We start from the raw sequence: 23,321 nt of genomic DNA, 5'->3' as shown, positions 1-23,321 counted from the left end.
CTAGTACCACCTGGGAAGCCAACCATGCACTATTCATAAGCAGATGTCCTTAGTTGTGTTCCAGTAAAACCTTATTTATAAAAACAGGCAGTGGGCTGTATTTGTACTCCGACTTGTAGCTTTTTGATCCCTGGCTTAAATAATACAAGTATCAAGAATTATATAATTAGATCCATATTGGTGCTTCGGCTTTATTTTCCCATACAGTTTTCTGATCCTCAGTCTGGTTTCCCCAGCAGCACTCTGAGAGTGGTCGTGCCATGCATGTTTGTCAGCCTGACCACTGTGGGAGAGAGAGAAACAGCTATAGTCCTTGTCTCAGAGTTTGTAACCGGGACTTGATTGTAGGTGCCATGCATTTGGAAAGGCAAAACAGTAGAAGCGAATAGGACTAATCTGGGTGTAGGAAATAGAATGGTGAACCATGGAGTCAAGTAGTACAGAATAACATGATGATAGTTAATGTTCAACAAAATCTCCAATTGACCCCAGGAAGATTTCTGGAGGTTTTTCTGTACACATAGTTTTCTCCTTTGCTGTATTCCGCCCTGCAAATTCCACCTCTGCTCAGGGAGCCTGCTGCATCTGGCTGTGTCCCTCGCTGCTCCCCGAACCACAGTCTAGAGACTGCCTTCAGGCTCATTTCCTTTATTTACCTTCTCTCAAGATTCAGAATCTTGAAGTGCCAATTATACAATGCCTGACATCTCATGTGTTTTCTCCCTTCTTCTACTTGATTTGGTAGAAGATCTCGTCCAGTCCCGGTTGCTCCTTCCTGGCAGAGGTAGGAGTCTATTTCAGAGATACTGATGCAGTGCAGTCAGCGCTCAGCCTGGAAGGGAGGGAGCAGGGTTGCAGTTATCAGAGGTCATCTAGAAGAAGTGGAGTGCTGGGTCTTGATGCATTAAGTAAGCATCCTTATTTAACTTGATGGAGTTAAGGAAAGCAGTGAAAGGGAAGGGCTTTTCAACCCTTTATGAAAAAGCCTGGCTGGAATTATCCAGAATGTAGTGGAGTGCCACTGAATGATTTACTCCGTAGAATGATACTGTTAAGATTATGATCAAGATATGTTTTTGATGTAGTTGTAAAGGCTTGGATCATGATGGTCAAACTTGGCTGTTGATGTGAACCACTTGAGAAGATTTTACAGTGTGTCCATGGCTTGAATTCAACCCAGACCAGTTAAGTTATAATTGGGGTAGAGACAGGGACTTGGACCTTTTTTTTTTTAAAAAAAAAAAAAAGCTTCTCAAGTGATTCTAATGGATTCAGGGAGAAAAATCATAGGCTTAGATGGTTGGGATTGCCTAGGCTTATGGACTACAGTGATGAATACTGTTGTTCCCCAGAGGCTTCACTCTGAGGCTTTCACTTCTGATGCTCTGGATGCTTAAAATCCTGCACCTGTGGTCTTGGTGCAGGAAAGGCACAGTGGCTACACAGTGCAAGCGCACTTGCTTCTATCTCAACTCACCTGACAAGAGGAGGTGTGATGATTAGTTGTCAACAGAGCTGATACAGTCTTATGGAAGAACACTGGGTCCTTTTGGTTATTGGTTATGGAGGCCAGCTCACACTGACTTAAGTTTGAGTAGAGGTTTCTCAGTCCATGTGACTCGGAAGAGGTGAATCATACAGGAAGACCATTTTGGTTCTGTCTCCCATCGTGATTTCTCTCTTCCTATTGGCCTTATTCTCTCCAGTATATATGGCTCCTAATACCTCAGAGTGCTAAAGGAAAAGGGACTTCTCTCCTGGTTCATTTTTTAAATCTCCAAGAGAAACAGGAATGATCCTCTGGATGAAGAGAATAAAAACATATTTGTGCACAGACGTGGCTTGAACTATCATCAATGACCTCATCCCAACATCTGTGACAATTGGGAATTGAGGTTTAAAAATGTTAAATATTTTGGCTAAAGTCATACAGGTACTTAGCTACACAACTAGGACTAAACATGCAGGTCACTGATTCCTCGCCCCTGCTGTTTCTCTTGTACATGGATATGACATAGGCATTCTACTGATTTAACCTTAGCAAAGAGGGCAGTTTCCCTTACTGACTTGGCTTTCATCTTTTTTGAACTTCCTAAGAAAAAAGGGAAACTTGCTAAAAGCCTCCTTCATATGAAAGAGGCATAAGCATAGCAGACATACAGACCAGAGATTGAAAGGCAACAATAAAAGCCTCTCTCGCCTTCCTTTCCTATCCCCTGTAAGATTACCATATTTATATTTCTTCCGCTGAAGTGATTGGATTTCTTCAAAGGCAGCACTACATAAGGCCAGGTGGCCATGCTAATGGTCACCTAGGGAACTTTTATGAGAGCATATGTATCTCTTACAGGCAATGATTTATTCTGAATATGGCCGTCCTTAGCTGGAAAAGAATTTATAGGTCACAGAACCTCATGAATGTTTAAAAAGCTGTTACCAATCTTTCTGATCTTGGTGGTGTTTCTTGATCTCTTTTGCTGTGAAATCCTGGTATGTGTATAGGGAACAGATGGAGTAGTTTATAGAATAATGATAACCAGAATTTCTTTTATTACAGAGCCAAAGTATATAACTACAAAAGAATATTAGACTAGCATTCATCGTAGGATATAATTTAAACTTATTTATCTTAAGTGTTTGATAGTTAGGTTTTTCCAGCCATGTTTATTATGAAGATTTAAAAATATCTGATTGGGCCAGTGGAACAGCTGTAGGAAATTTTTGGTCCTAGGAGACCTGTCCTCATTGTAATAGATATCGATGGGTCCTGTTGATAACTTGGGACTGATCATGTAGAACGTTTAACCACACTAGTCTTTTTGACTTAAAGCACTAAAACTTTCCCTTTGTCTCTCCCCATGTTTTGTCTGGCAAGTACCAAATTAGATTTTATAATATTCAGATGTTTAGAGTTATAGGCATTATTTTGTGAAGGCACTGCTCAGTTGTGCTTTAAATGAGAAATAACACGAAGAAAGATGTTCATCTCTATCAAGAAAACATTGCCTCAAATCATAGCAAATTTATCTGTCAATTGAAACTCCGCAGATGTATGTCGTGTTTCTGGTATCTGTGTAGATAGGTATTCAGAGCTTTGGGGCTATTTTGGATTTTGAATTAGCTGAATATTTTTGAGGGTAGGTAGGTAGAAATGCTGCTTAGACCTTCTGCAACAAAATGACTTTCCACAGGGATTTGAAAGTGGTAATGAGCCATATGGGAAAGTGCCCAGTGTGCTTTTCGTGTTGCAATAAAATAATTGGCACTCTTAGGGAATTGGGCAGTCTCTCTATTCAGGATTGCTGAAGCATCCTGTGGTATTTAGTGACTTGTCCATAAATATTCTATTATGTTCTGGAATGGTTGCCCCTGTCTTTTTGTTCTTTGTAAAGTAGATGTATTTATTATGTATTGATCATTTGTCCTTATGTGAAAGGTTTGGGGAGTTGTTTGTTTGTTTTTTCTTTTCGGTGAAAAGCACAGAAAGCAAGGTTTGTAGCAGTGCCATAGTCTCCTTTATCTTAGGATATGAAACTTGCTGGTATGTGTTCCCCAACACAGTAGTGGAAGCTGAATTTTTCTGATTGTTCTGTTGAGTAGAAACCAATTTGAGGAAGAGTGTTCATATTAAAAATTGTGTCCAGATCCTATTTCAGTCCTAAATCATTGAGGGGATTTGAGGATATATTCTTATCCTGATTTAAATATCATAATGTTTATATTTTGACCTGGGAAATGTGAGAGAGAATACAGACGTTGGGTTACAGGAGGTGTTTGGTAAATCCCCATTAATTTCTGGGCGTCCCTGGTGGCTCAGCTGGTGAAGAAAGTGAAAGTCACTCAGTTGTGTCCAGCTCTTTGTGACCCCATGAACTATATAGTCCATAGAATTCTCCAGGCCAGAATACTAGAGTGGGTAGCCGTTCCCTTCTCCAGGGGCTCTTCCCAGCCAAGGGATCAAACTTAGGTCTCCCACATTGCAGGTGGGTTCTTTACCAGTTGAGCCACCTAAAGAATTCACCTGCAGTGTGGGAGACCTGGGTTTGATCCCTGGGTTGAGAAGATCCCCTGGAGAATGGAACAGCTACCCACTCCAATATTTTAGGCCACCTAAACAATAGAAAATTGTATAACTTCTTTGGAAAACATTCTAGTGGTTTCAAATGGTTAAATATAGGATTACCATATGACCTAGCAGTTCCACTCTTAGGTACTTACCTAAGAGAAATGAAAACATATGTCCAAATAACAACTTGTATACAAATATTTGTAGCAGCATTATTCACAATAGTAAAACGGTAGAAATAACCCAAAAGACATCAATTGGTGAGTGAATAAACAAAATGTGATATATTTATACAATGGAATATTACTTGGCCACAAAAAAGAATGAAATAAGGATTTGTGCTACAACATGGATGAACCATGAAAACATTATGCTGAATGAAATAAGCGATACATGAAACACCACACATTATATGATTCCTTTTATAAAATTGTCCAGAATAGGCATAGCTATGGAGACAGAAAGTAGACCAGTGTTTGTTTAGGACTAGGATGATCAGCTTAAAACTCAATATTCAAAAAACTAAGATCCTGGCATCCAGTCCCATCACTTCACGGCGAATAGATGGGGAAACAATGGAAGCAGTGACAGACTTTATTTTCTTGGGCTCCAAAATCACTGCAGATGGTGACTGCAGTCATGAAATTAAAAGACACTTGCTCCTTGGAAGAAAAGCTATGACCCACCTAGACAACATTAAAAAGCAGAGACATGACATTACTGACAAAGGTCTGTCTAGTCAAAGCTATGGTTTTTCCAGTGGTCATGTATGGATGTAAGAGCTGGACCATAAAGAAAGCTGAGTGCCAAAGAACTGATGCTTTTGAACTGTGGTGTTGGAGAAGACTCTTGAGAGTCCCTTGGACTGCAAGGAGATCCAACCAGTCCATCCTAAAGTAAACCAGTCCTGAATATTCATTGGAAGGACTGATGCTGAAGCTGAAACTTTAATACTTTCACTACCTGATGTGAAGAACTGATTCATTGGAAAAGACCCTGATGCTGGGAAAGATTGAAGGCAGGAGAAGAAGGGGATGACAGAGGATGAGATGGTTGGATGGCATCACCGACTCGGACATGAGTTTGAGCAAGCTCTGGGAGTTGGTGACGGTCACTCCAGTGAAGCCTGGTGTGCTGCGACTCATGGTGTCGCAAAGAGTCGGACATGACTGAGCAACTGAACTGAACTGAACTGAGGCTGATCAGGGGTTAGTAAGTGAAAGGTTGTTGATTTCACACACACAGGCACACCACAGAGTTAGTAAAGTATAGCAGAAAACATGTTTACTAGGAGAGTAAAGAACTAGAGCTTCAATCATCCTTTCCTTGTCTTGAAGATCCCAGACAAGTCCCCAAGATGAAAGGTTGCTGCTGTGAGCTGTGTGTGTGTGTGACCTCCGGAGGAGAGGATTTTGATCTGGGGTCAGAGATGAGGCTTGACTACTTGGAGCTTTTTGTATAGCAAAGTTTTATTAAAGTGTAATAGAGATAGGGAAAGCCTCTGACATACATCAAAAGGGGACAGAAAGAGTGCCTGCCTTCCTAGATTTTAGCAAGGTGTTTTATGTGTGTTAGAAAGCTATTTATCAGATAAGAGAGATACCTCAAGGCTGAAGGAGTTACACCAGGCCCCTTGCCCACAATATGCACTTTTGAGATAGGATGGCATGAGGTGTGTCATCCCCAGGCCATAAAACAATTGACAGGAACACTGGTTTGTTGAGCCATTATCAGCCCAAGGTTTGAGGAAAGAAGAAAAGTCTTAGGGGGAACCATTTTGAAGAAAGGCAAATTCCAAAGCAAATACACAGTTTCATTAACATAAGAAAAACACATTGGTTAGCTCAAGGCAGAACCAGGTGTCCTCAACACAAAATTAAAAGAAGCCTCTTTTAATTTTGTGTAGAGAAGTAAAACAAACTGCCACTTGCAGTTTATTTCCTCCTGCCACTCAGGAACCTCTGGCCTTCCTGCCTGTTAACTCTCTCATAACTAAAGAGTGTAGGTTTCTCCGGGGGATGATAAGTGTTCTCAAATTGTTTATGGTAACGACGGCACAACTCTCTGAATTTACTAAGATCCATTGAGTTATATGCTCTAAATTGATGAATTATATAGTATGTCAGTTAAATCTCTTGAAAGTTGTTGTAAAAACACAACCAATAGACACAAATGCTTTACATGACAAATATTTATATAAGCACTTATAGTTAGATTATCCAGCTGAATTTTATTGTCATTTCATTTTTTAAAACTAATTACCAGAAATTCTGAACATGAAATTTTAATTAACCAGGTTCTACCCACCAGTGTTCTTCTTGTTGGCTTTTTTTTTTTTTTTTCCCCTTATAGTCTTATTAAAGCAATAAGTTTAAACTCAGGCCTGTACTATGGTGATATGGAATGATATGGAGGCATATGGCAGAAGATGCATAGTGATGGGTAGGAATTTTCATCAGCAACAGGAAGCACATTGATTAAACATTTGAAACATTATCTTCAAAGGGTATGACCGTGGCAGGAGAGAAGGAAAAAAATTAAATGGACTTCTTTCTCATTATGGGCTTCCCAGGTGGCACTAGTGATAACGAACCTAGCTACCAATGCAGGAGACATAAGAGACTCCAGAAGATCCCCGCAAGGAGGGCATGGTAACCTACTCCAGTTTTCTTGCCTGGAGAATCCCCATGGACAGAGGAGCCTGGTGGGCTACAGTCCATCGAGTTGCAAAGAGTTGGACATGACTGCAATGACTTAGCATGTGCACACTCTCTCATTATGCCAGAATTAAGTTCTTAGTCTTCTGTGGGGAAAAATAACCTCTTCCAAACAAATTCCATAAATGTGAGCAATAAAATAAACTCAAACTGAGTTGAAAAATTTGGTGGAAACATCTTGCAAAAGTCACTTTGCCCCTTGTTAATAGTTTGTAAAAGTTTGACTCTTAAAGCATTATTTAATGGCCATGCTCTCTCTTCTCTTCTTTGATCTAGCAACCAGTTTCTTGAAAGGGTTGGAATAGAAACTATGATCTCTGACATAGAATTACAATTAGAGAAACTGTTGTCATTTATATCTCACTGTAGTTACTACCATCTGAAGTATCATACCTAACACAGAAGTCCTACAGTATATGTTTTAATATTGATCTGTCTGTCATTGTTGGAACCATTGGACAGGAAGGCTTTATCAACTGACATTTTAACCATTCTCTCAAGTCCAGCCAAGTCTTCACTGAAAATACTTCCAGTGTTAAGTAGCTCAAAACTGAAAGAACCCACTCCATATGTCAGTAGCCCATCCCAGCCCCCCTCCAGTACTACTCATGACTTCTAAATTAGTATCTTCTTATGTAAAATAGTTAATCAGAACCTAATATAGAGCACGGGCTTTCCAGGTAGCTCAGTGGTAAAGAATCTGCCTGCAATGCAAGGTATGCAGGTTCCATCCCTGGGTCAGGAAGATCCCCTGGAGAAGGACATGGCAACTCACTCCAGTATTCTTGCCTGGAAAATCCCATGGACAGAGGACCCTAGTGGGCTGCAGTCCATGGAGTCTCAAAGAATCAGGCACAACTTAGTGATTAAACAGCAACTGTGTATCACAGGGAATGCTACTCAATACTCTGCAATAACCTACCTGGGAATGTTGTGCAATTGCTAAGTTGTGTCTGACTCTTTGCGACCCCATGGACTCTGGCTTGCCAGGTGTCCCTGCCCCTCTCCATCTCCCAGAGTTTGTCCAAGTTCATGTCCATTGAATTGGTGATGCCATTCAACTATCTCACCCCCTTCTCCTTTTGCCCTCAATCTTTCCCGGCATCACGGTCTTTTCCAGTGAATTGGCTCTTCACATCAGGTGGCCAAAGTATTGGAGCTTCAGCATCGGTCCTTCCAGTGAATATTCAGGGTTGATTTCCTTTAGAATTGATTGGTTTGTCTCCTTGCTGTATGGGAAAGTGAAAGTGAAAGAAAGTGAAGTTGCTCAGTCGTGTCTAACTCTGTGCGACCCCATGGACTGTAGCCTGCCCAGCTCCTCCATCCAGGGGATTTTTCCAGGCAAGAATACTAGCGTGGATTGCCATTTTCTTCTCCATGGGATCTTCCCAACTCAGGGATCGAACCCGGGTCTCCCATACTTTTGGTAGACTCTTTACCGTCTAAGCCACCAGGGAAGCCCAAGTGAAGTGAAAGTTGCTCAGTCGTGTCCAACTCTTTGCTACCCCATGGACTGTATAGTCCATGTGTGAATTCTCCAGGCCATAATACTGGACTGGGTAGCCTTTCCCTTCTCCAGGGGATCTTCCCAACCCAGGGGTCAATCCCAGCTCTCCCACATTGCAGGCAGATTCTTTACCAGCTGAGCCACCAGGTAAGCCCTGCTGCATGGGAATAGAATCTAAAAGAGAGTGGGTAAGTATGTGTGTATGTATAACTGATTCACTTTGAAGTACTGTAGAAACTAACACAATACTGTAAATCAGATATACTCCAATAAAAATCAGTTAAACATAAATGAATATCTACTTCATCTTTAGCACATAAGGACTGAGGCGTGTCCAGTCCCACGTGGACACTGTGGTACCATGGTGACAGGATAATTATTACCCACCCGCATGAAGGCATTCTCCATTGGTCATCTTTTTTTTAAACTTTCTTTTTTTTAAAATTTAAATATATATTTTAAAATTTTGCAATGTTGTATTTTTTTCCTGCTATATAGCAATACAAATCAGCCATAATTATACATATGCCCCCTGCCTCTCTCGTCTCCTTTCCCTACCCCCTCTCATCCCCCCAGGTCATCATACAGCGCCAGTCATCTTTTCTTATTTTGAGAATTATTACTCTAATCAAAGTAATGACATAGATTATTTTAATGTCTTTTGCTTACAAAATAGGAAGTATGAAAAGGAATAGTCCATGGCATTGTTCCATAACTTGTTCATTGTGCCTGTAGGCTACTCTGGATATCAGGATTATTACCCATATGGCGGGCGAGGTGCTTATGAAGATGTCCCCAGGAACTACGACACGTACACCGCGGGACTGAGTGAAGAGGAGCAGCTGGAGAGAGCATTGAGAGCCAGCCTCTTGGACCAAGGTAGGGGATTTGCACCCTTCACTTATTTTAAAGTACATACCTCACATGGTGTGATGTCTGAAAAAGGGCTGTTTGTAGCAAATTAAACTTTAAATAGTTTATAAAAAGGAGATGTAGATGAAAAAAATGTGTGCAGATTGTGATTACAAAGAATGGGGTGCGATGCCATATTCCCAGCAACCTAAGCTAATAAGGTGCCAGACTATGTATGTATTGTTAAAGTGGTTCTTTTTATAGGCCTGCTGCACTCAGTGCTTTGGCATTAAAGTCAAGAAACCTAAGAAAAAAATTCTTAGGTACATGAACGAAGGGTTTACGTTGGAATGCATATCTATAAGGCAGGCTGTATGGCACTATACATCAAAGTGTCGCCAACAAGCCTTCTTCAGAATCACATGGGCAGCTTGGTGAGAATGCAGACTCAGGGTTTGGCTGCAGGCCTGCTGAACCAGTCTCCCTGAGAGCAGAACCTAGAAATTTGTATTTTTAACTGGCTTTCAGACGATTCTTTTACCAATTAGTGTATGAAAAGAAAGTGAAAGTGAAGTCTCTCGGTCATGTCCAGCTCTTTGCGACCCCATGGACTGTAGCCTACCAGGCCCCTCAGTCCATGGAATTTTCCAGGCAAGAGTACTGGAGTGGGTTGCCATTCCCTTCTCCAGGGGATCTTCCGGACCCAGGGATCAAACCCGGGTCTCCCACATTTCAGGGAGACGCTTTACCGTCTGAGCCACAAGGGAAGCCCTATGTGAAATAGTATGTGAAAATCACCCTATTTATTTTGCCATCTTTCTTCTAGGTTTGGTAATAAGTTTTGGTATTCCTGTTTTTATTGTTTGTGTGTCTGAGTGTTAGTCACTCAGTCATGTCCAACTCTTTATGACTCCATGGTCTGAAGCTTGCTAGGCTCCTCTGTCCATGGAATTCTCCAGGCAAGAATATTGGAGTGGGTTGCCATTCCCTTCTCCAGAGGAATCTTCCCAGCCCAGGTCTCACACATTGCAGGTGGATTCTTTACCATCTGAGCCACCAGGGAAACCCTTTTATTCTTTAGTAGTGACTAAAAATCATCTGTTGATTCGATAAGCATTTATTAGGGTCTTGTTATGTTTCATGTACTATGTTAGGAAATACAGAAAGGTAAAAAAAAGTGGGGGGGAATCTTCCCCCAAAAAGTGTAATTTCTGATAGGAGAGAGGTCTGTTAGATGCCATTGTTCTTGAGTTGCTGAGCTGTGTCTGACTCTTTGAGACCCCATGGACTGCAACCTGCCAGGTTCCTCTGTCCATTGAATTTCCCAGGCAAGAATACTGGAGTGGGTTGCCATTACCATCTCCAGGGGATCTTCCCAACATCTACTGCATTGGCAAGAGAATTCTTTACTCTTGAGCCACCAGGGAAGCCTGCTCAATACCATAAGTAACCATAATATCAGGTACCTAAGAGAAGCTTCAGCCGTTTGCTGGAATCAGCGAGAAGGGGTGAGCTTTTTCTTAACTAGATCTATCAGAGTTTCACAGAAGAGGTGGTGTTTGAGTTCATCCTTGAAGAATGTGTAGCATTTGCCGAGATGTGGAAGGGCCTTCCAGGCAGGAATCATATCCTCTCAGACACAAGAGTAAGGGGTGTGGTCATCCCATCCTCGCTTTTGAATAAAGTGCTAAGAGAAGAAGGGGAAGCAGAGTGGGCAGCTAGGCTGGGGCCTGATCACAGAAGTCCCAGAATTAAATAGGCCACGTGGAAAATGGGTCTGGTCTATGATGTAGCCTCCAGTAAGAGTTCTGCACGGGAGAGTGATGTGATCAGAGCTGTGTTTCATGGATCCAGCAACAGTCATGCCAGGAGCAAGGACTGAGCATGAATGGGGGGTATCGGGCATTTTACAACACATGACAGGAGCACACAGATTCCCACAACTTGGTTTCTAACGTTAGGAATATGGTCTTAGCAGTAAGAGTGTGCGTGGTGGAGGTGGGCAGTGACAGCAAGAGGGAAGACAGATCAGAAGACTTGAAGTAGTCTAATCACGGAGCAAAGTCTGGATGATGAAGGTGGCTGAGGCAATGGAAAGGAAGAGATAAATCAGGACTTCTCAGATGAAGAGTATCAGAACTGTGGTCTGTCAGTCGCCTATTACTGGGTAAAATCGCCCAGACACACTTGGCCTAAGACAATACATATTTCTTCCACATATATGGTTCTGCACGGATGATCCCATGGGCCAGGCTTCGCTGGTCTTGGCTGGTGTGCTGAGGAGTCTGCAGTGGTCAGCTGGGGCTGGCTCTTCTAGGACAGCCTCCTCTACCTGCCTGCCTGACTGCTGTCTGATGCGATGGTGGCGATTGTTCTACACGTGACCCATCATCCAGCCCGCCAGCCCAGGTTCATTGACCAGGCCTCAGCCCGAGGGTTCCCAGGGAGAATGTGGGAACATCCTTAAGCTGGTGCATTGTTGGTTCTGCTGTATTTTGTTACCGAAGCAAGTCAGGAGACCAGACAGGATTCAGGGGATAAGGAAGTAGATTCCTCCTCTTCCTGGGCTGAGCTGTAGAGTCTCATTGCAAAGGGATGCATGGAAGCAAAGGTGGATAACCAGGAATATTCTTGCCATCACCAGCTTTAATGGACTGCCGGTATCACAGTCACTGGAAGCGTGCCTTAGCCTTGGAGTCCTAAATGCTGGGGCAAGGCCCAGAGGCTGTATTTTAACAAATTCTAAAGGTTAGTCCTGGGCACAGCAGGTGCTTAATCACTCCAAGGTGAGACATGAAATATTACGGGAGGTGAGGATATTATGTATTTAGTAATTTAATTTGGAGCAAACCATAGTCTTAACAGAACTGTGTCTGAATTTGTTACCTTGGACTGTCCATTGCATGTAATACGGTATGCTTATTGGATGTAAATCTTAGAAGTGCAGTAGAAATGTTATCACTGATAAAAATATTAATCTCTGTGTATCACACACACACAAAAGTAAGGAAGTCAGGGCAAAGCTACTAAGCCTGGACTTTGTACAAAACTTTATTTAGTACCATAGAGAGAAAACAGGAGGGGATTTTTTGGAGTGATGGCAATATTCTGTATCTTGGTCATTGTGATGGATATACTGCTCTTTGCGTTTGTCAAAACTCACCTAACTGTATCCCACAAAGAGAACATTTTCCTTAAAAGGAGTTTTAAAAGATGTAAGTAGAAATAAGCAAGAAACCCAATGAAATAACTGGTAGTCTTGCAAACAAACACTATAAAAATCATTAGTGAAAAGGCCTTGTTTAGAAATGAAACATTGTTATAACTGATTCACTTTGCTTACACCTGAAGCTAGCTCAACATTGTCAATTAGCTATAGGCCCCCCACCAAAACAAGAAAAAGAAACAGACCATTCACATGGTGATAAAGGGTCACTTCCTAGAGGACATGTTAATAGGGAAGCTGGGAGACTTAGGATTCATCACCTGAACCCAGTGATCAAACTTGGCAGCATTATTATGGGATGGCCTGATAGTGTATGTCTCCTGATGCGATGCCATGTGAGGAACACAGCATCGACTATGACGTAGTCTTACTAAAGATGCTTAGTCTTCCAGAGTAAAGGTCCATATACAGGAAATACATGGAATAGAGGAATAAGTCAAGACATCATATAAAACATGAGCTTTCTACAATTCAATGAGACTGGTCTCCTGGAAAAAAATCAATGTCAGAAAAAAAGCAAGATGTGATTTTTATATTAAAAGGAAGTAACAAGCAAACACAAGCACCTTGAAAAACTGGTTCTTATAAAGAGACCTTTTTTGAGGAAACAGAAACTTTGTTATTTGGGCTATATGTCAGATGTTATTTGGGAAGTAGACTAACTTTCTTTGAGGTGACAATAGTATTATGGATAAGTAACAGAAGGTCCCTTATTCTTGGGAGATATCACTGAAGTATTGTATTTGGAAGCAAAGTAGTATGTCTGCAACTTACTTTCAATTTTTAGATGAAAACAGCTCTCTCCTCTCTCTCCTTCTCATTCACTCATTCAAATAAAGGTGAGAAACTGCAAACTTTACCCTGCAATATATCTCTTGAAAATCCAGAATGACAGTACTGACAATTCTAATTAGTTCTACAATTAAGAAACCAATTTATGAAATTAATATTTTCCAAACTTACTTGACCACAGAACTTCATTTTCAATGAATGTTTTTAAGAGCATATGGAACTGGTTCCAATGAAACTGATCTGAAGAGATCTCTTAAAATGCGTATATGTACAGTGATGGGCAACAGCAAAGGAAATAACTTTGCAAATTGTTTATATTAATTTCAATTTTATTTCCCTTAAAACATTTCTGACTGTCTTACTAAGCGTGAGAAGTCAAGGAGACATTTTAAAAAATGGACCTTATTATTTTTTAGCCTTATTTCCTGTAGAAAATTGTTTGGTTTATTTTATAACCATTGACCATTATGGTAGGTACCTTTGTTTTGAACCTTACTTTTTTTCATTCATTATTACTTGTAATCATCTTTTCATGCCATTAAAAACTTTGAAACATACAAATCCTCCATATATTTTCTTAAACTTACACCTGTTTCTTTTTTTTTTTTTTTAAGACTGGAGATCTGTTTTTAAAGATGACAGATCTAGAGATCTGTCGCAAAGAGTTGGACACTACTTAGCGACAGAACATGCAGGCACAGTGTGTTATTAATAATAGTATTTTTAATTCTGTGTTTGTTGAGATCATTATATATTTTTCTTCTTTAGTCTATTATTAATAACTTAGTAAATAATTTAGATTTTCAAACTCTGTCCTTGGAATTCTCCAGGCAAGAATACTGGAGTAGGTTGCCATTCCCTTCTCCAGGGGATCTTTCTGACCCAGGGATCAAACCGGGGTTTCCTGCACTGCAGGCAGATTCTTTACCGTCTGATCCACCAGGGAAGCCCCAGTCTATTATTAATAACATACTAAGTAATTTTGATTTTCAAACTTGAAGCAGGTTTGCATTCCCAGGTTAAATCTCATGTGTTTGTGACGTTTATGGTGCATCTTGGTGAAGTGCCATGTGTACCCAAAAAGACTGTGTGTTCTGCTCTAGTTGAATGGGGTAGTCTACAAATGTTAATTATATTAATTCAGTTGATAGTGTTGCCCAGGTCTTCTAATCCCTGCAGATTATCTGTCTACTTTTTCTATTGAGCACTGTATTTTGAATTTTGCAGAATTACTATAATATTGAATATGTACCATAAGGTCACTCTCAGTGTACCAACGGCTTTGAATTCCTCCACCGTTACCATGTTTCTGGGTGGGGGCTGATGTGGCTGAGTGTTTCTCAGTGTCTGCTTGGACTTCATTTTTAAGTCTTTGTGCTGTAACTGGGTTAGGTACTCCGTCCCCTCCCTTACCCCTCCTCCGGTGGGTGGCACACCATTGTTCCTCGTTGTTGTTCAGTCGCTCAGGCGTGTCCAGCTCTTTGTGACCCCGTGGACTGCAGCACGCCAGGCTTCCCAGTCCTCCACTGTCTCCCGGAGCTTGCCCAAACTCAAGCGCATCAAGTCGGTGATGGCATCCAACCGTCTCATCCGCTGTCGCCCCCTTCTCTTCCTGCACTCAGTCTTTCCCAACATTGGGGTCTTTTCCAGTGAGTTGACTCTTCTCATCAGGTGGCCAAGGTATCAGAGCTTCAGCATCAGTCCTCTACTCTTTCCTGACCCAGGTACTGAATCCAGGTCTCTTGCATTGCAGGCGAATCCTTTGCCATCTGAGCCAACCAGAGAAGGCCCATTTACTTGTTGCTCTCTGCTTTTTAGCCTGGCCACGGGAGGCTGGTGCAGGGTGTGCTCTAACTCAGCCTCAGTCCAAGAAGTCGCTGTGTCCCTTGGTTTGGAGGCATGGTCTTTTCAGTGTCCCTGACCCTCCCTCCAGTTTAGAAGTTTTTTTTTTCTTCCTCTTCCTTTTTCTAAGCTGCAGAAGGCTCTCACTATTTCCCTAAGGGAAACTTGGTTTTTGTCTTTCTTGCAGGCATTTAAGTCTTTTGTTCCTTAGGGACAGTAGGGAAGAAGGATCCAGGCAGTCTTTCCTGCGGTGGCTGCTGTTCTGTCCCTCAGGACTACCCCAGGAAGGACAGAGGACAAAGGACACATGCTCTGAACTCACCTTTGTCTTTATAAGGACCACTGGAGGTCCTGAGAAGAGCCTGAAAGTTGGGTGTGAATTCCTTTATATTGCAGCCCCCTATGTGTTCTCTGTTATGTATTCTAAGAATATAATCTTGCTAGCTGTCTCTCTGCCTTAGCAGTGTGTTAACAGTGTTGGCTGAATTCTCCTAAGTGTCCAGTAGAGCCTGTCCTGGGTAAACAAGGGCTCCTGTAACATCTCGAACTTCAAATTAGTTGACTGCCCTACTGCCGTCCCTTTCTCATAGGTTCAGGAGAGAATATTAGTTTGCAAATTGTCCAGCATTTATGCTTAAAGATGACAGTGGTGCTTTTTCCAGTTTTCTATATCCCCAGTGGAAACCAGAAGTGTTTCTGAATCTTCATTGGGGGTTTCAATTTATCAGCTTAGTACTTTTATTTATTAGCTTTTTTTTTTTTAAATAAGGAAAATCTTCCCCTCATGAAGAAGGTAGAATCTATAGGCTTGTTTTAAAAGGCAGGGTAAATGGTCAGTTCTTTTTCTTTGATTCCCAGTTTTCAGAAAAGAAGTTAGCGTAATAGTCACCAATAATACTGGGATATGAAAGGGCCAAATTGTGGAAATTCATTTGGCAGAATACCAGTCCAGCAAGAAACATCCAACACCAAATTAGTTTCAGACCTCCCTTTAGTTGGACATACTGGAAGAGTAAATTAAAGAATCAAGGTAGCAACTTTGTTAACCTCAGAATTTGCTGTTGTCATATTTCTTAACAGTGTACCTGGCTATAATTACAAGTCCTAAAGCTCATGCCAGGAATAATAATACCAAAGGAGCCTTTGTAGAAGAAATATCGAAATCCCTTTTATTTCAAGAGGCTTGTGCACATTTACTACCATTAACAGAAATCTTGTCCTGTTCCGTTGGCAGTCTCAGCTTTTATAAACGAATCCAAGAGGCAGCTGATGCCACAATAATAGAAAAATTCTGGATGAGAGCCATCTCTTTCTTTGAGTCAAAAGGCAGATGCCAACTAGGAACATTAGCTCATTGCATTTTCCTCTCCCCCTCCCCCACATCCTTCCATGTATAATTTGTGCCTTTTTTTTTTTTTTTTTTAAATAGCCTGCCACCAAGTTCAGCTGTCAGTTGGGTACAAAGCTGTGTCCTTTTCAACTTCTGTCTGCCAGTCTGGAGCATGTGTACTGGTTTAAACTGGAAATCCTCATGACATGTGGAATAACGTGTGTTGCTTTTCCTAGACTCCTCTGAGAGGCAAACGGCCACAGTCGCACTCCGGCTCTCTTGTGAAAATCAAGCAGAGTTGTCACCCCCTCCCCACACTGTACAGTTGGGGTTACTGGCTGGCCATATGTGGAGCTATGGTGGGATAAACTATAATACAAAGGTCTTGGCTTTAGATTGAAATGGGTTCCTGCTTTGTCTCTTAAGTCCTCACATGTAATATTAACCAGGGCAGCCATATTGGAAAAGAGTATCTAGGTTCCAAATTAGTATGTAGGGCTTTTGTTGCTAAAAGATCACTTGACAGTATCTTTGAATCCTGTTTATAGGCATTTATATTCATAGGGACCAATTCAGGTATATTTTAAGTGAAAAAAACAAAGAGAGGATTTAACTGAGTTGTCTGTTTTGCCTTTTATTGAAGCTACACCAAAGTATATGCAAATGACATTTGTTTATTATTGTATGGAAAATTTTGAAAAAATGGAGTAAATTACATACATGTTTTTGATCTTTCATCATATGGTATATCATATTGTACGAAGAGAAAAGGCTTAGAACCGCAGTGGTCTGAGCGTCAGTCCTCACTGAACTAACTTTACTTGAGATGTGTGTCACTGAACCTAATCAGATGTTTGCTTTATTACTATTCTTTTTTTAATAATAAGAGAGTTGAAGTGGGTCCCCTTCAAAGTTTTCTTTCTTTTCCATTCTTCTGTAGTAATGGACTGAGTAGGCAGGCATAGCCAGAAAGAAATGGGGACATTGGGAGGTATCGGGCATTGACGCGTTTGTCATCTAGGTCTCAGAAAAGATCATTTCTGTATCCGAAGATAAAGTCACACTACTGTCTAAGGCAGATCTACATTGATATGTAAATACGTTTGATGGTGGTACCTTCTTTAGTCGCTTGATTATGTGAGTCTTCACTGGCCCATTGCAGGCATAATGCAATTGGTGATTTTTAACGTATGCAAATGTTCACGGCTGGCCTGCTTGGCTTTGCAGGCGTGTTGGAGGCCAGGACAGAGATGCACAGCTCATTCTGTGTGACCACTTAACTTTTTTTTTTTTTTTTTAAGTAATTTGACGTGTTTTCCCCTAGGAAAACTTTCTCTATAATGAAAAAGTGCCATCTGCCAGATTTCCTGAAAGCAATTTCATCACAGAACGCTTCCTTTAGATTACTGGTTCTTACTCCCTACTCTCGACATTAGAGATATTCATTTCAGTGAGTAAAGTTTGATATTCGAGACTGTAGCTAGATGTGAAATTGTGCGTGTAAAGAAATATAAATACATGCTTTTTCAAACCTGTGAACTAACATGTGAATATATCCCAGTCAGGAAGGGAAAGAATAAAATAAGTGGACCAAGGTTCTGTTTAGGTTGCTATTGGGAAGGAGCAGGCTTCTGTTGAGGTTTTATACTTAGAAAGATTAACTCTATCTTGGTCACTGCTAAAATAAAATAAAAAATAATGATACATGGAATTGAAACATATTTGAGAAATTGACATTAATAGTTCTTTGTGAATTATTTTATAATTTTCCCTTTGCCACCTACCCCCACAATCACCATTTATTTTAAGTATTATTCAGATGCTAATGAGTAGATTTAACAATAAACAAAACTCTAATGAAGTAGTTCCACCCACCCACATCTTCTCCATCCTGTTTTGGGGGCTAGCAAGTCTTAGTGGTTGCAGGAATGTTGCCTGGTGGATTGGTCACATTGCTCTGGATGACTGTTCATTCTGTTCCTTAGCAAATCCCTCTTGGAGTCCCTTGTCTGTGTGTGATACTGTTGAGTAATAACAGGGTACAGAAATGAGTAGGTCTTCTTCTTTCTTATCAAACCCAAAGTATTATTCTTTTTGCTGAATGACAGGAGATTTAAGTGACTTCACTTCAGCTACCCCAATATGTTGGATTTAGGAAAGAGATAAAGTAACTTTTGAAATGAGTTGGTCCCTTTACTTATCCATCTATGAAATTCTCTGATTCAGCAACTGTGATTCCTTAAGCTGTGTAAGAATTGTATAGAATATAAAATTTATTAATATGATGATTTGGATACTCAGGTTATCTATACAATTTTTTTCTTTTTTTAATCTGTACAATCTTTAATACCAAAGTTATTGATGGGTATATTTAGTGTCTCATAAGATCAGACTTAACTGGAGAAAACTCTTTTAATATAGGCCTGTTTAAGAGATTCCTCATTCCTATAAAATGTTTTAATTAGGAAGAGAGTTGTTAAATAGTGCTTTAAAATTATAGTAGATTCTATATTATTAATCAAACAATTGGAGGTGTGAAAATTTTTCTAATTATATGTATCTATACTAAAATAGGAAACAAAACATATTCTCTTTTGTTTGGAGCTAAAGGCCTAGACTTTGTTTCATTGACTCAGCAGTTGATATTTTAATGAATAAAATTAAATAAATTAATTTTTTTAATTTGAGCCTTTCTTGTAACATATACCATATAATTGTACCATATAATTTTAAGTACATAACTGCAGTCTTGGGGAGGGACCTCTTATATCAATCCTTTGCTTAATTTACTTAAATTATTTTTAAAGTAGGTAATGGAGAATGATATAAGACCATACCATTTTCAAACACAAATGACACGGAGAATGACCTTAAAGGTCATCACTGTCTGACCCTTGACGTTACCCAATGAGGAAGCAGACTAGGGGAAGTCAAGAGACTTAACATCCTCTCACAGTGTATCTATGTCTGTTAACTATGGACAGTGGCCTGCCCTGGGGATGCCGGAGCGACGTAGGTCAGGTTCCCCAGGCATGAGGATCCTGGGAGCCAGGACCTTCCTGGAAGGTGCGAGACTGAATCCACATTTCCTCGTGCTCCTATGAGTCCAGGTGGGACTCATAGCTGAACCTTGAATTAGCTTCCACATCCGTCTTCTGGGCTGCCTGCAAATGGAATTCCCAGCTTTCTCCCAAAGTCCTCCCTGAATTCCAGACGTCCCGGGGTGGGTGTTGCTGAGGGCCTGAGACACGTGGTGATGAGCACCTGAGCTCAGTTCAGTTACTATGGTCTTCTAGAATTTGGACAAGTGTTGTCATGCTGGTTAGAAAAGAATATATTAACGTGGAAAATACAAATCACCAAAAAGAAAAGACAAAAATTAGTTCATAACTCCATCACCCACATTAAAACCACTCACATTGAATCCTTGCAGCTACCCATAAGATAGGCACCCAGAAGAAACCGCTGTACATGTTTTGGTGATTTTTTTCCAGGTCCATGAGCATTAATGATTCTGTGCCAGGAAGGTTCACATCCCCACACAGAACCCTATGAGATAAGCATTTGTCTTTGTAGTCATTGTTTTAGATTGGGAAGCAGAGAAGTTAATTGGCAGGCCCGGGGTCACATGCTGAGTGGCAGACAACCGGCGAGAAGGCCAGACTACTCTATTTCTTGCTGGGACACTTCCTACATTGTCCAACATAGCCTCTTCAGGAAAAGCACTTGTGGGCTGCTGTGAATTGTCAGCTGTGGAAGAGTCCTGCGTGAATCTGTCTGTAGCCCTCCACACAGTCAGCCCGCATGGCTGAGCTGGAGTTATGATTGTGTTCTTGGAGGTGGATTGGCCATTGCAATCATCCTGACATCAGAACACTGAAAACTCTTAGGTAGGCATGGTCATGATAGTACAGTCTCAGCTAAATTGAAAAAGATAGTATCATTTACAGAATGACAGTGACATTTCTCTTACTGTTGTCTTCACATCATTGGCCAAGTTCTTTGGTTGATTTTTTAAGTAAAAGAAATCCTGACATTAATTAAGAATTGTGAAATCAATAGTTTGTATAAGAGAAGAATTACCTTCTTATGGCAAGAAACTTATGTCTTAGGTATCTAATAGAACACACACCAAAAAATATGCTTCCTATAGACAGTCATAGATAATCTTCTGGGCAGTCGTTTATTTCTACCAAAAATTATAGCATGTGAGTTTGAAAATATTGTTTTTACTGTGGGCTCAATTAATTTCATTTGAATTGATATTTGCACTGCTTATTTAAATAGAACTCAATTTTTCTTCAATGGCTTTCTTTTTAGAAAAAGATTCATAACAAAAAGGAATAAATGTGCTTGCACTAAGTGTGCCTTAAGACATCAGAATTTTACATTGAGCTACCGCCTGCCAATGCAGGAGATAAAGGAGACATTAGTTCAATCCCTAGGTTGGGAAGATCCCCTGGAGGAGGAAATGGCAGCCCACTCCAGTATTCTTGCCTGGAAAATCCCATGAAGAGAGGAGCCTGGAAGGCTACAGTTCATGGGATCACAAAGAGTCAGACACAACTTAGCTACTGAGCATAAGACAAAAACAGCAACATTTTACACATTCCTCTAGCTCCTTGCTGGGCTTCCCTGGTGGCTCAGGCGGTAAAGAATTCGCCTGCAATGCAGGAAACTTGGGTTTGATCCCTTGGTTGGGAAGATCCGCTGGAGGAAAGGGTATGGCAACCCACTCCAGTCTTCTTGCCTGGAGAATCCCCATGGACAGAGGAGCCTGGCAGGCTACAGGTCCATGGGGTCATAAAGAGTCGGACATAGCTGAGCAACTAAGCAGCAGCTAGCTCCTTGTTAATAGGAATCATTCATGTGAGAATTTTCACTGTCTTTTACTCAGCCTCTTGAATCTTACTCGGAGTTACACATGTTCATCCATTTTGTTGTGTTGTTTTGCTAGTGAGAAAAATCAAGAGTCATATGTTGGTTTCCATTTATTACAGAATCACAAATAGCTTTCAAAGTGGTCTAGTTTCATCACATGGCAGCTCTCCAAGGATTCAAAACTATTTATAATTCTGTTGTATTTTGTTATGGAGAGCCAGATGTGAGAGTCATGCATAATATGTATTTATATATCTTCGTGAATCTCAATTAGGGATCAGCAGTCTTCCTGTGTCACATCTGTGTTATTTAAATCTACTTTTGTTGTAACACAGGACCAAAATTGTGCAGTGTTATGAAGATTACTATAAATATTAAACTGATTAAAATTACATTGTAATCATCTGCTTTAGAAAAATTGCAAATGGCCTAATCATGCCCCAAAAGGAAGTAGGTGAAATAAATCATGATCTAGAATAATACTCAGCCACTAAAAAGAGAAACAGGTTCACAGTGAGTCAAATGAGCAAGATATAGCAGTATTCTAAGTAGAGACACATCTATTTTTGTAAGACCTAGTAAATGTACTATAAAAAAGATTAGAATAATATTTAGCAAAATGCCACTCATCCTATTTCTCGGGAATAAGATTATGGTGACTTACTTTCTTGTTTTGACTTCATGCCATTCTCTCAGATGTCTGCAAAATCATGTAGAACTTTTATATAAAAAAAATATGAAAATCTACACATTGCTAAGAATATGCAGTATTGGCCTTCCTCTTCTTTGATGTTATCCGCAGCCCCACTCTGTTAAAGGCATCAGGTTGTTTTTTGTAGAGAAATGCAGAGAAAACTCCACCTCACGCCTTCACCTCCAGCCTCTGTGAGCTACTTACTCCATCAGAGTGATGAGAGAGATGGTGCAGAGCTGATATCGAAACTAGGATCTCTCTACATCCAGTCCCCACTTTTCCTTTTTGCTCATTTCCTTCTTTCCCTTCTCATCTATCCTTCAATCCTTCCAGGCTAAAAGTATCCACATACTCTGGGCAGGAAGAACAGTGGCTTCAGTGAACAGTAGCTAGCTCTCCCTGGCTGCTTCAGTGATTTCTTTCTTTTTTTTTTCTTTAATTAATTTTTTTTAATTGAAGGATAATTGCTTTACAGAATTTTACTGTTTTCCGTCAAACCTCAACATGAGTCAACCATGGGTATACATATATCCCCTCCCTTTTGAACCTCCCTCCCGTCTCCCCCCCATCCCTCCCGTCTAGGTTGATACAGAGCCCCTGCTTGAGTTTGCTGAGCCGGACAGCAAATTCCCAGTTGGCTATCTATGTTACACATGATAATATAAGTTTCCCTGTTACTCTTTCCATACATCTCACCCTCTCCTCCCTCTCCCCATGTCCATAAGTCTATTCTCTTTGCCCGTTTCTCCATTGTTGCCCTGTAAATTAAGGGATCCAGAACACACTGGATCCTATCTCAGTGGAGTGTTTGAGATCCAGGGCACCAGCATTGCCATCTGACTTTACAGTTCACAGAAGTTAAAGCTGCACACATTTTACCAAGCACATTTTTTTCAGATCAGTTGTGCATCACCTCAGTGGAAGGTGTCTAGTGATTGACACTCAGAAGTTTGGGTCTCCAAGAAAAGGGGGAGTCTGGCATGCTTTCTGCAGAAGAGAATTTTTGTATCGCAAAATATACTTTTTGTGTTTCTAGGAAACAGTGGGAGTTGACTCTAGGATCATAGTGTTCAGGATTCCCTGCAAATCCCTACAGAACAACACAAAACCCAGTAGTTTGTAATTTTCATCTCAGTGAGACTAAAAGGAGCTCGGGGTGATGCCGAAATAAAATGTAGCCTAGCCCACCGACATTAAGGGAGATAAAGTGTTTAATCAGTGTCTTCTAGAAAGAAGTGACATCTGCATGGAACACCTGCTGTCTTCATTATAACTTTAAATGAGCTGTGTCTCTGGGGGTTAGCAGGCCCTTCTTTTGGCACACCGTGCTGTGACAGAGATAAACTTTAAGCCCCAAGTAATTCACCATCGTGTGGAAGATGCTTTTTAGGGAGACATGTGGGGGTAAGGAGGA

At 40.7% G+C, this 23,321-nt stretch overlaps 1 protein-coding gene across 4 annotated transcripts in view; it reads left to right on the top strand.

The window, feature by feature from the left end:
• RHBDD1 (rhomboid domain containing 1) overlaps positions 1-23,321 on the top strand; it is a 174,058-nt gene that overhangs the window by 66,898 nt on the left and 83,839 nt on the right. For all 4 annotated transcript variants that reach the window (XM_061148616.1, XM_061148613.1, XM_061148614.1 and 1 more), the window contains exon 6: positions 9,026-9,169. In XM_061148616.1, coding sequence (XP_061004599.1) covers positions 9,026-9,169 — 144 coding nt within the window. The remainder of the gene's footprint in view (positions 1-9,025; positions 9,170-23,321) is intronic.

The sequence above is a fragment of the Dama dama genome, chromosome 8 (assembly GCF_033118175.1).
Source record: "Dama dama isolate Ldn47 chromosome 8, ASM3311817v1, whole genome shotgun sequence".
In the NCBI taxonomy this organism is placed as follows: Eukaryota; Metazoa; Chordata; class Mammalia; order Artiodactyla; family Cervidae; genus Dama; species Dama dama.
This window is presented reverse-complemented; position numbering and strand designations above follow the sequence as displayed.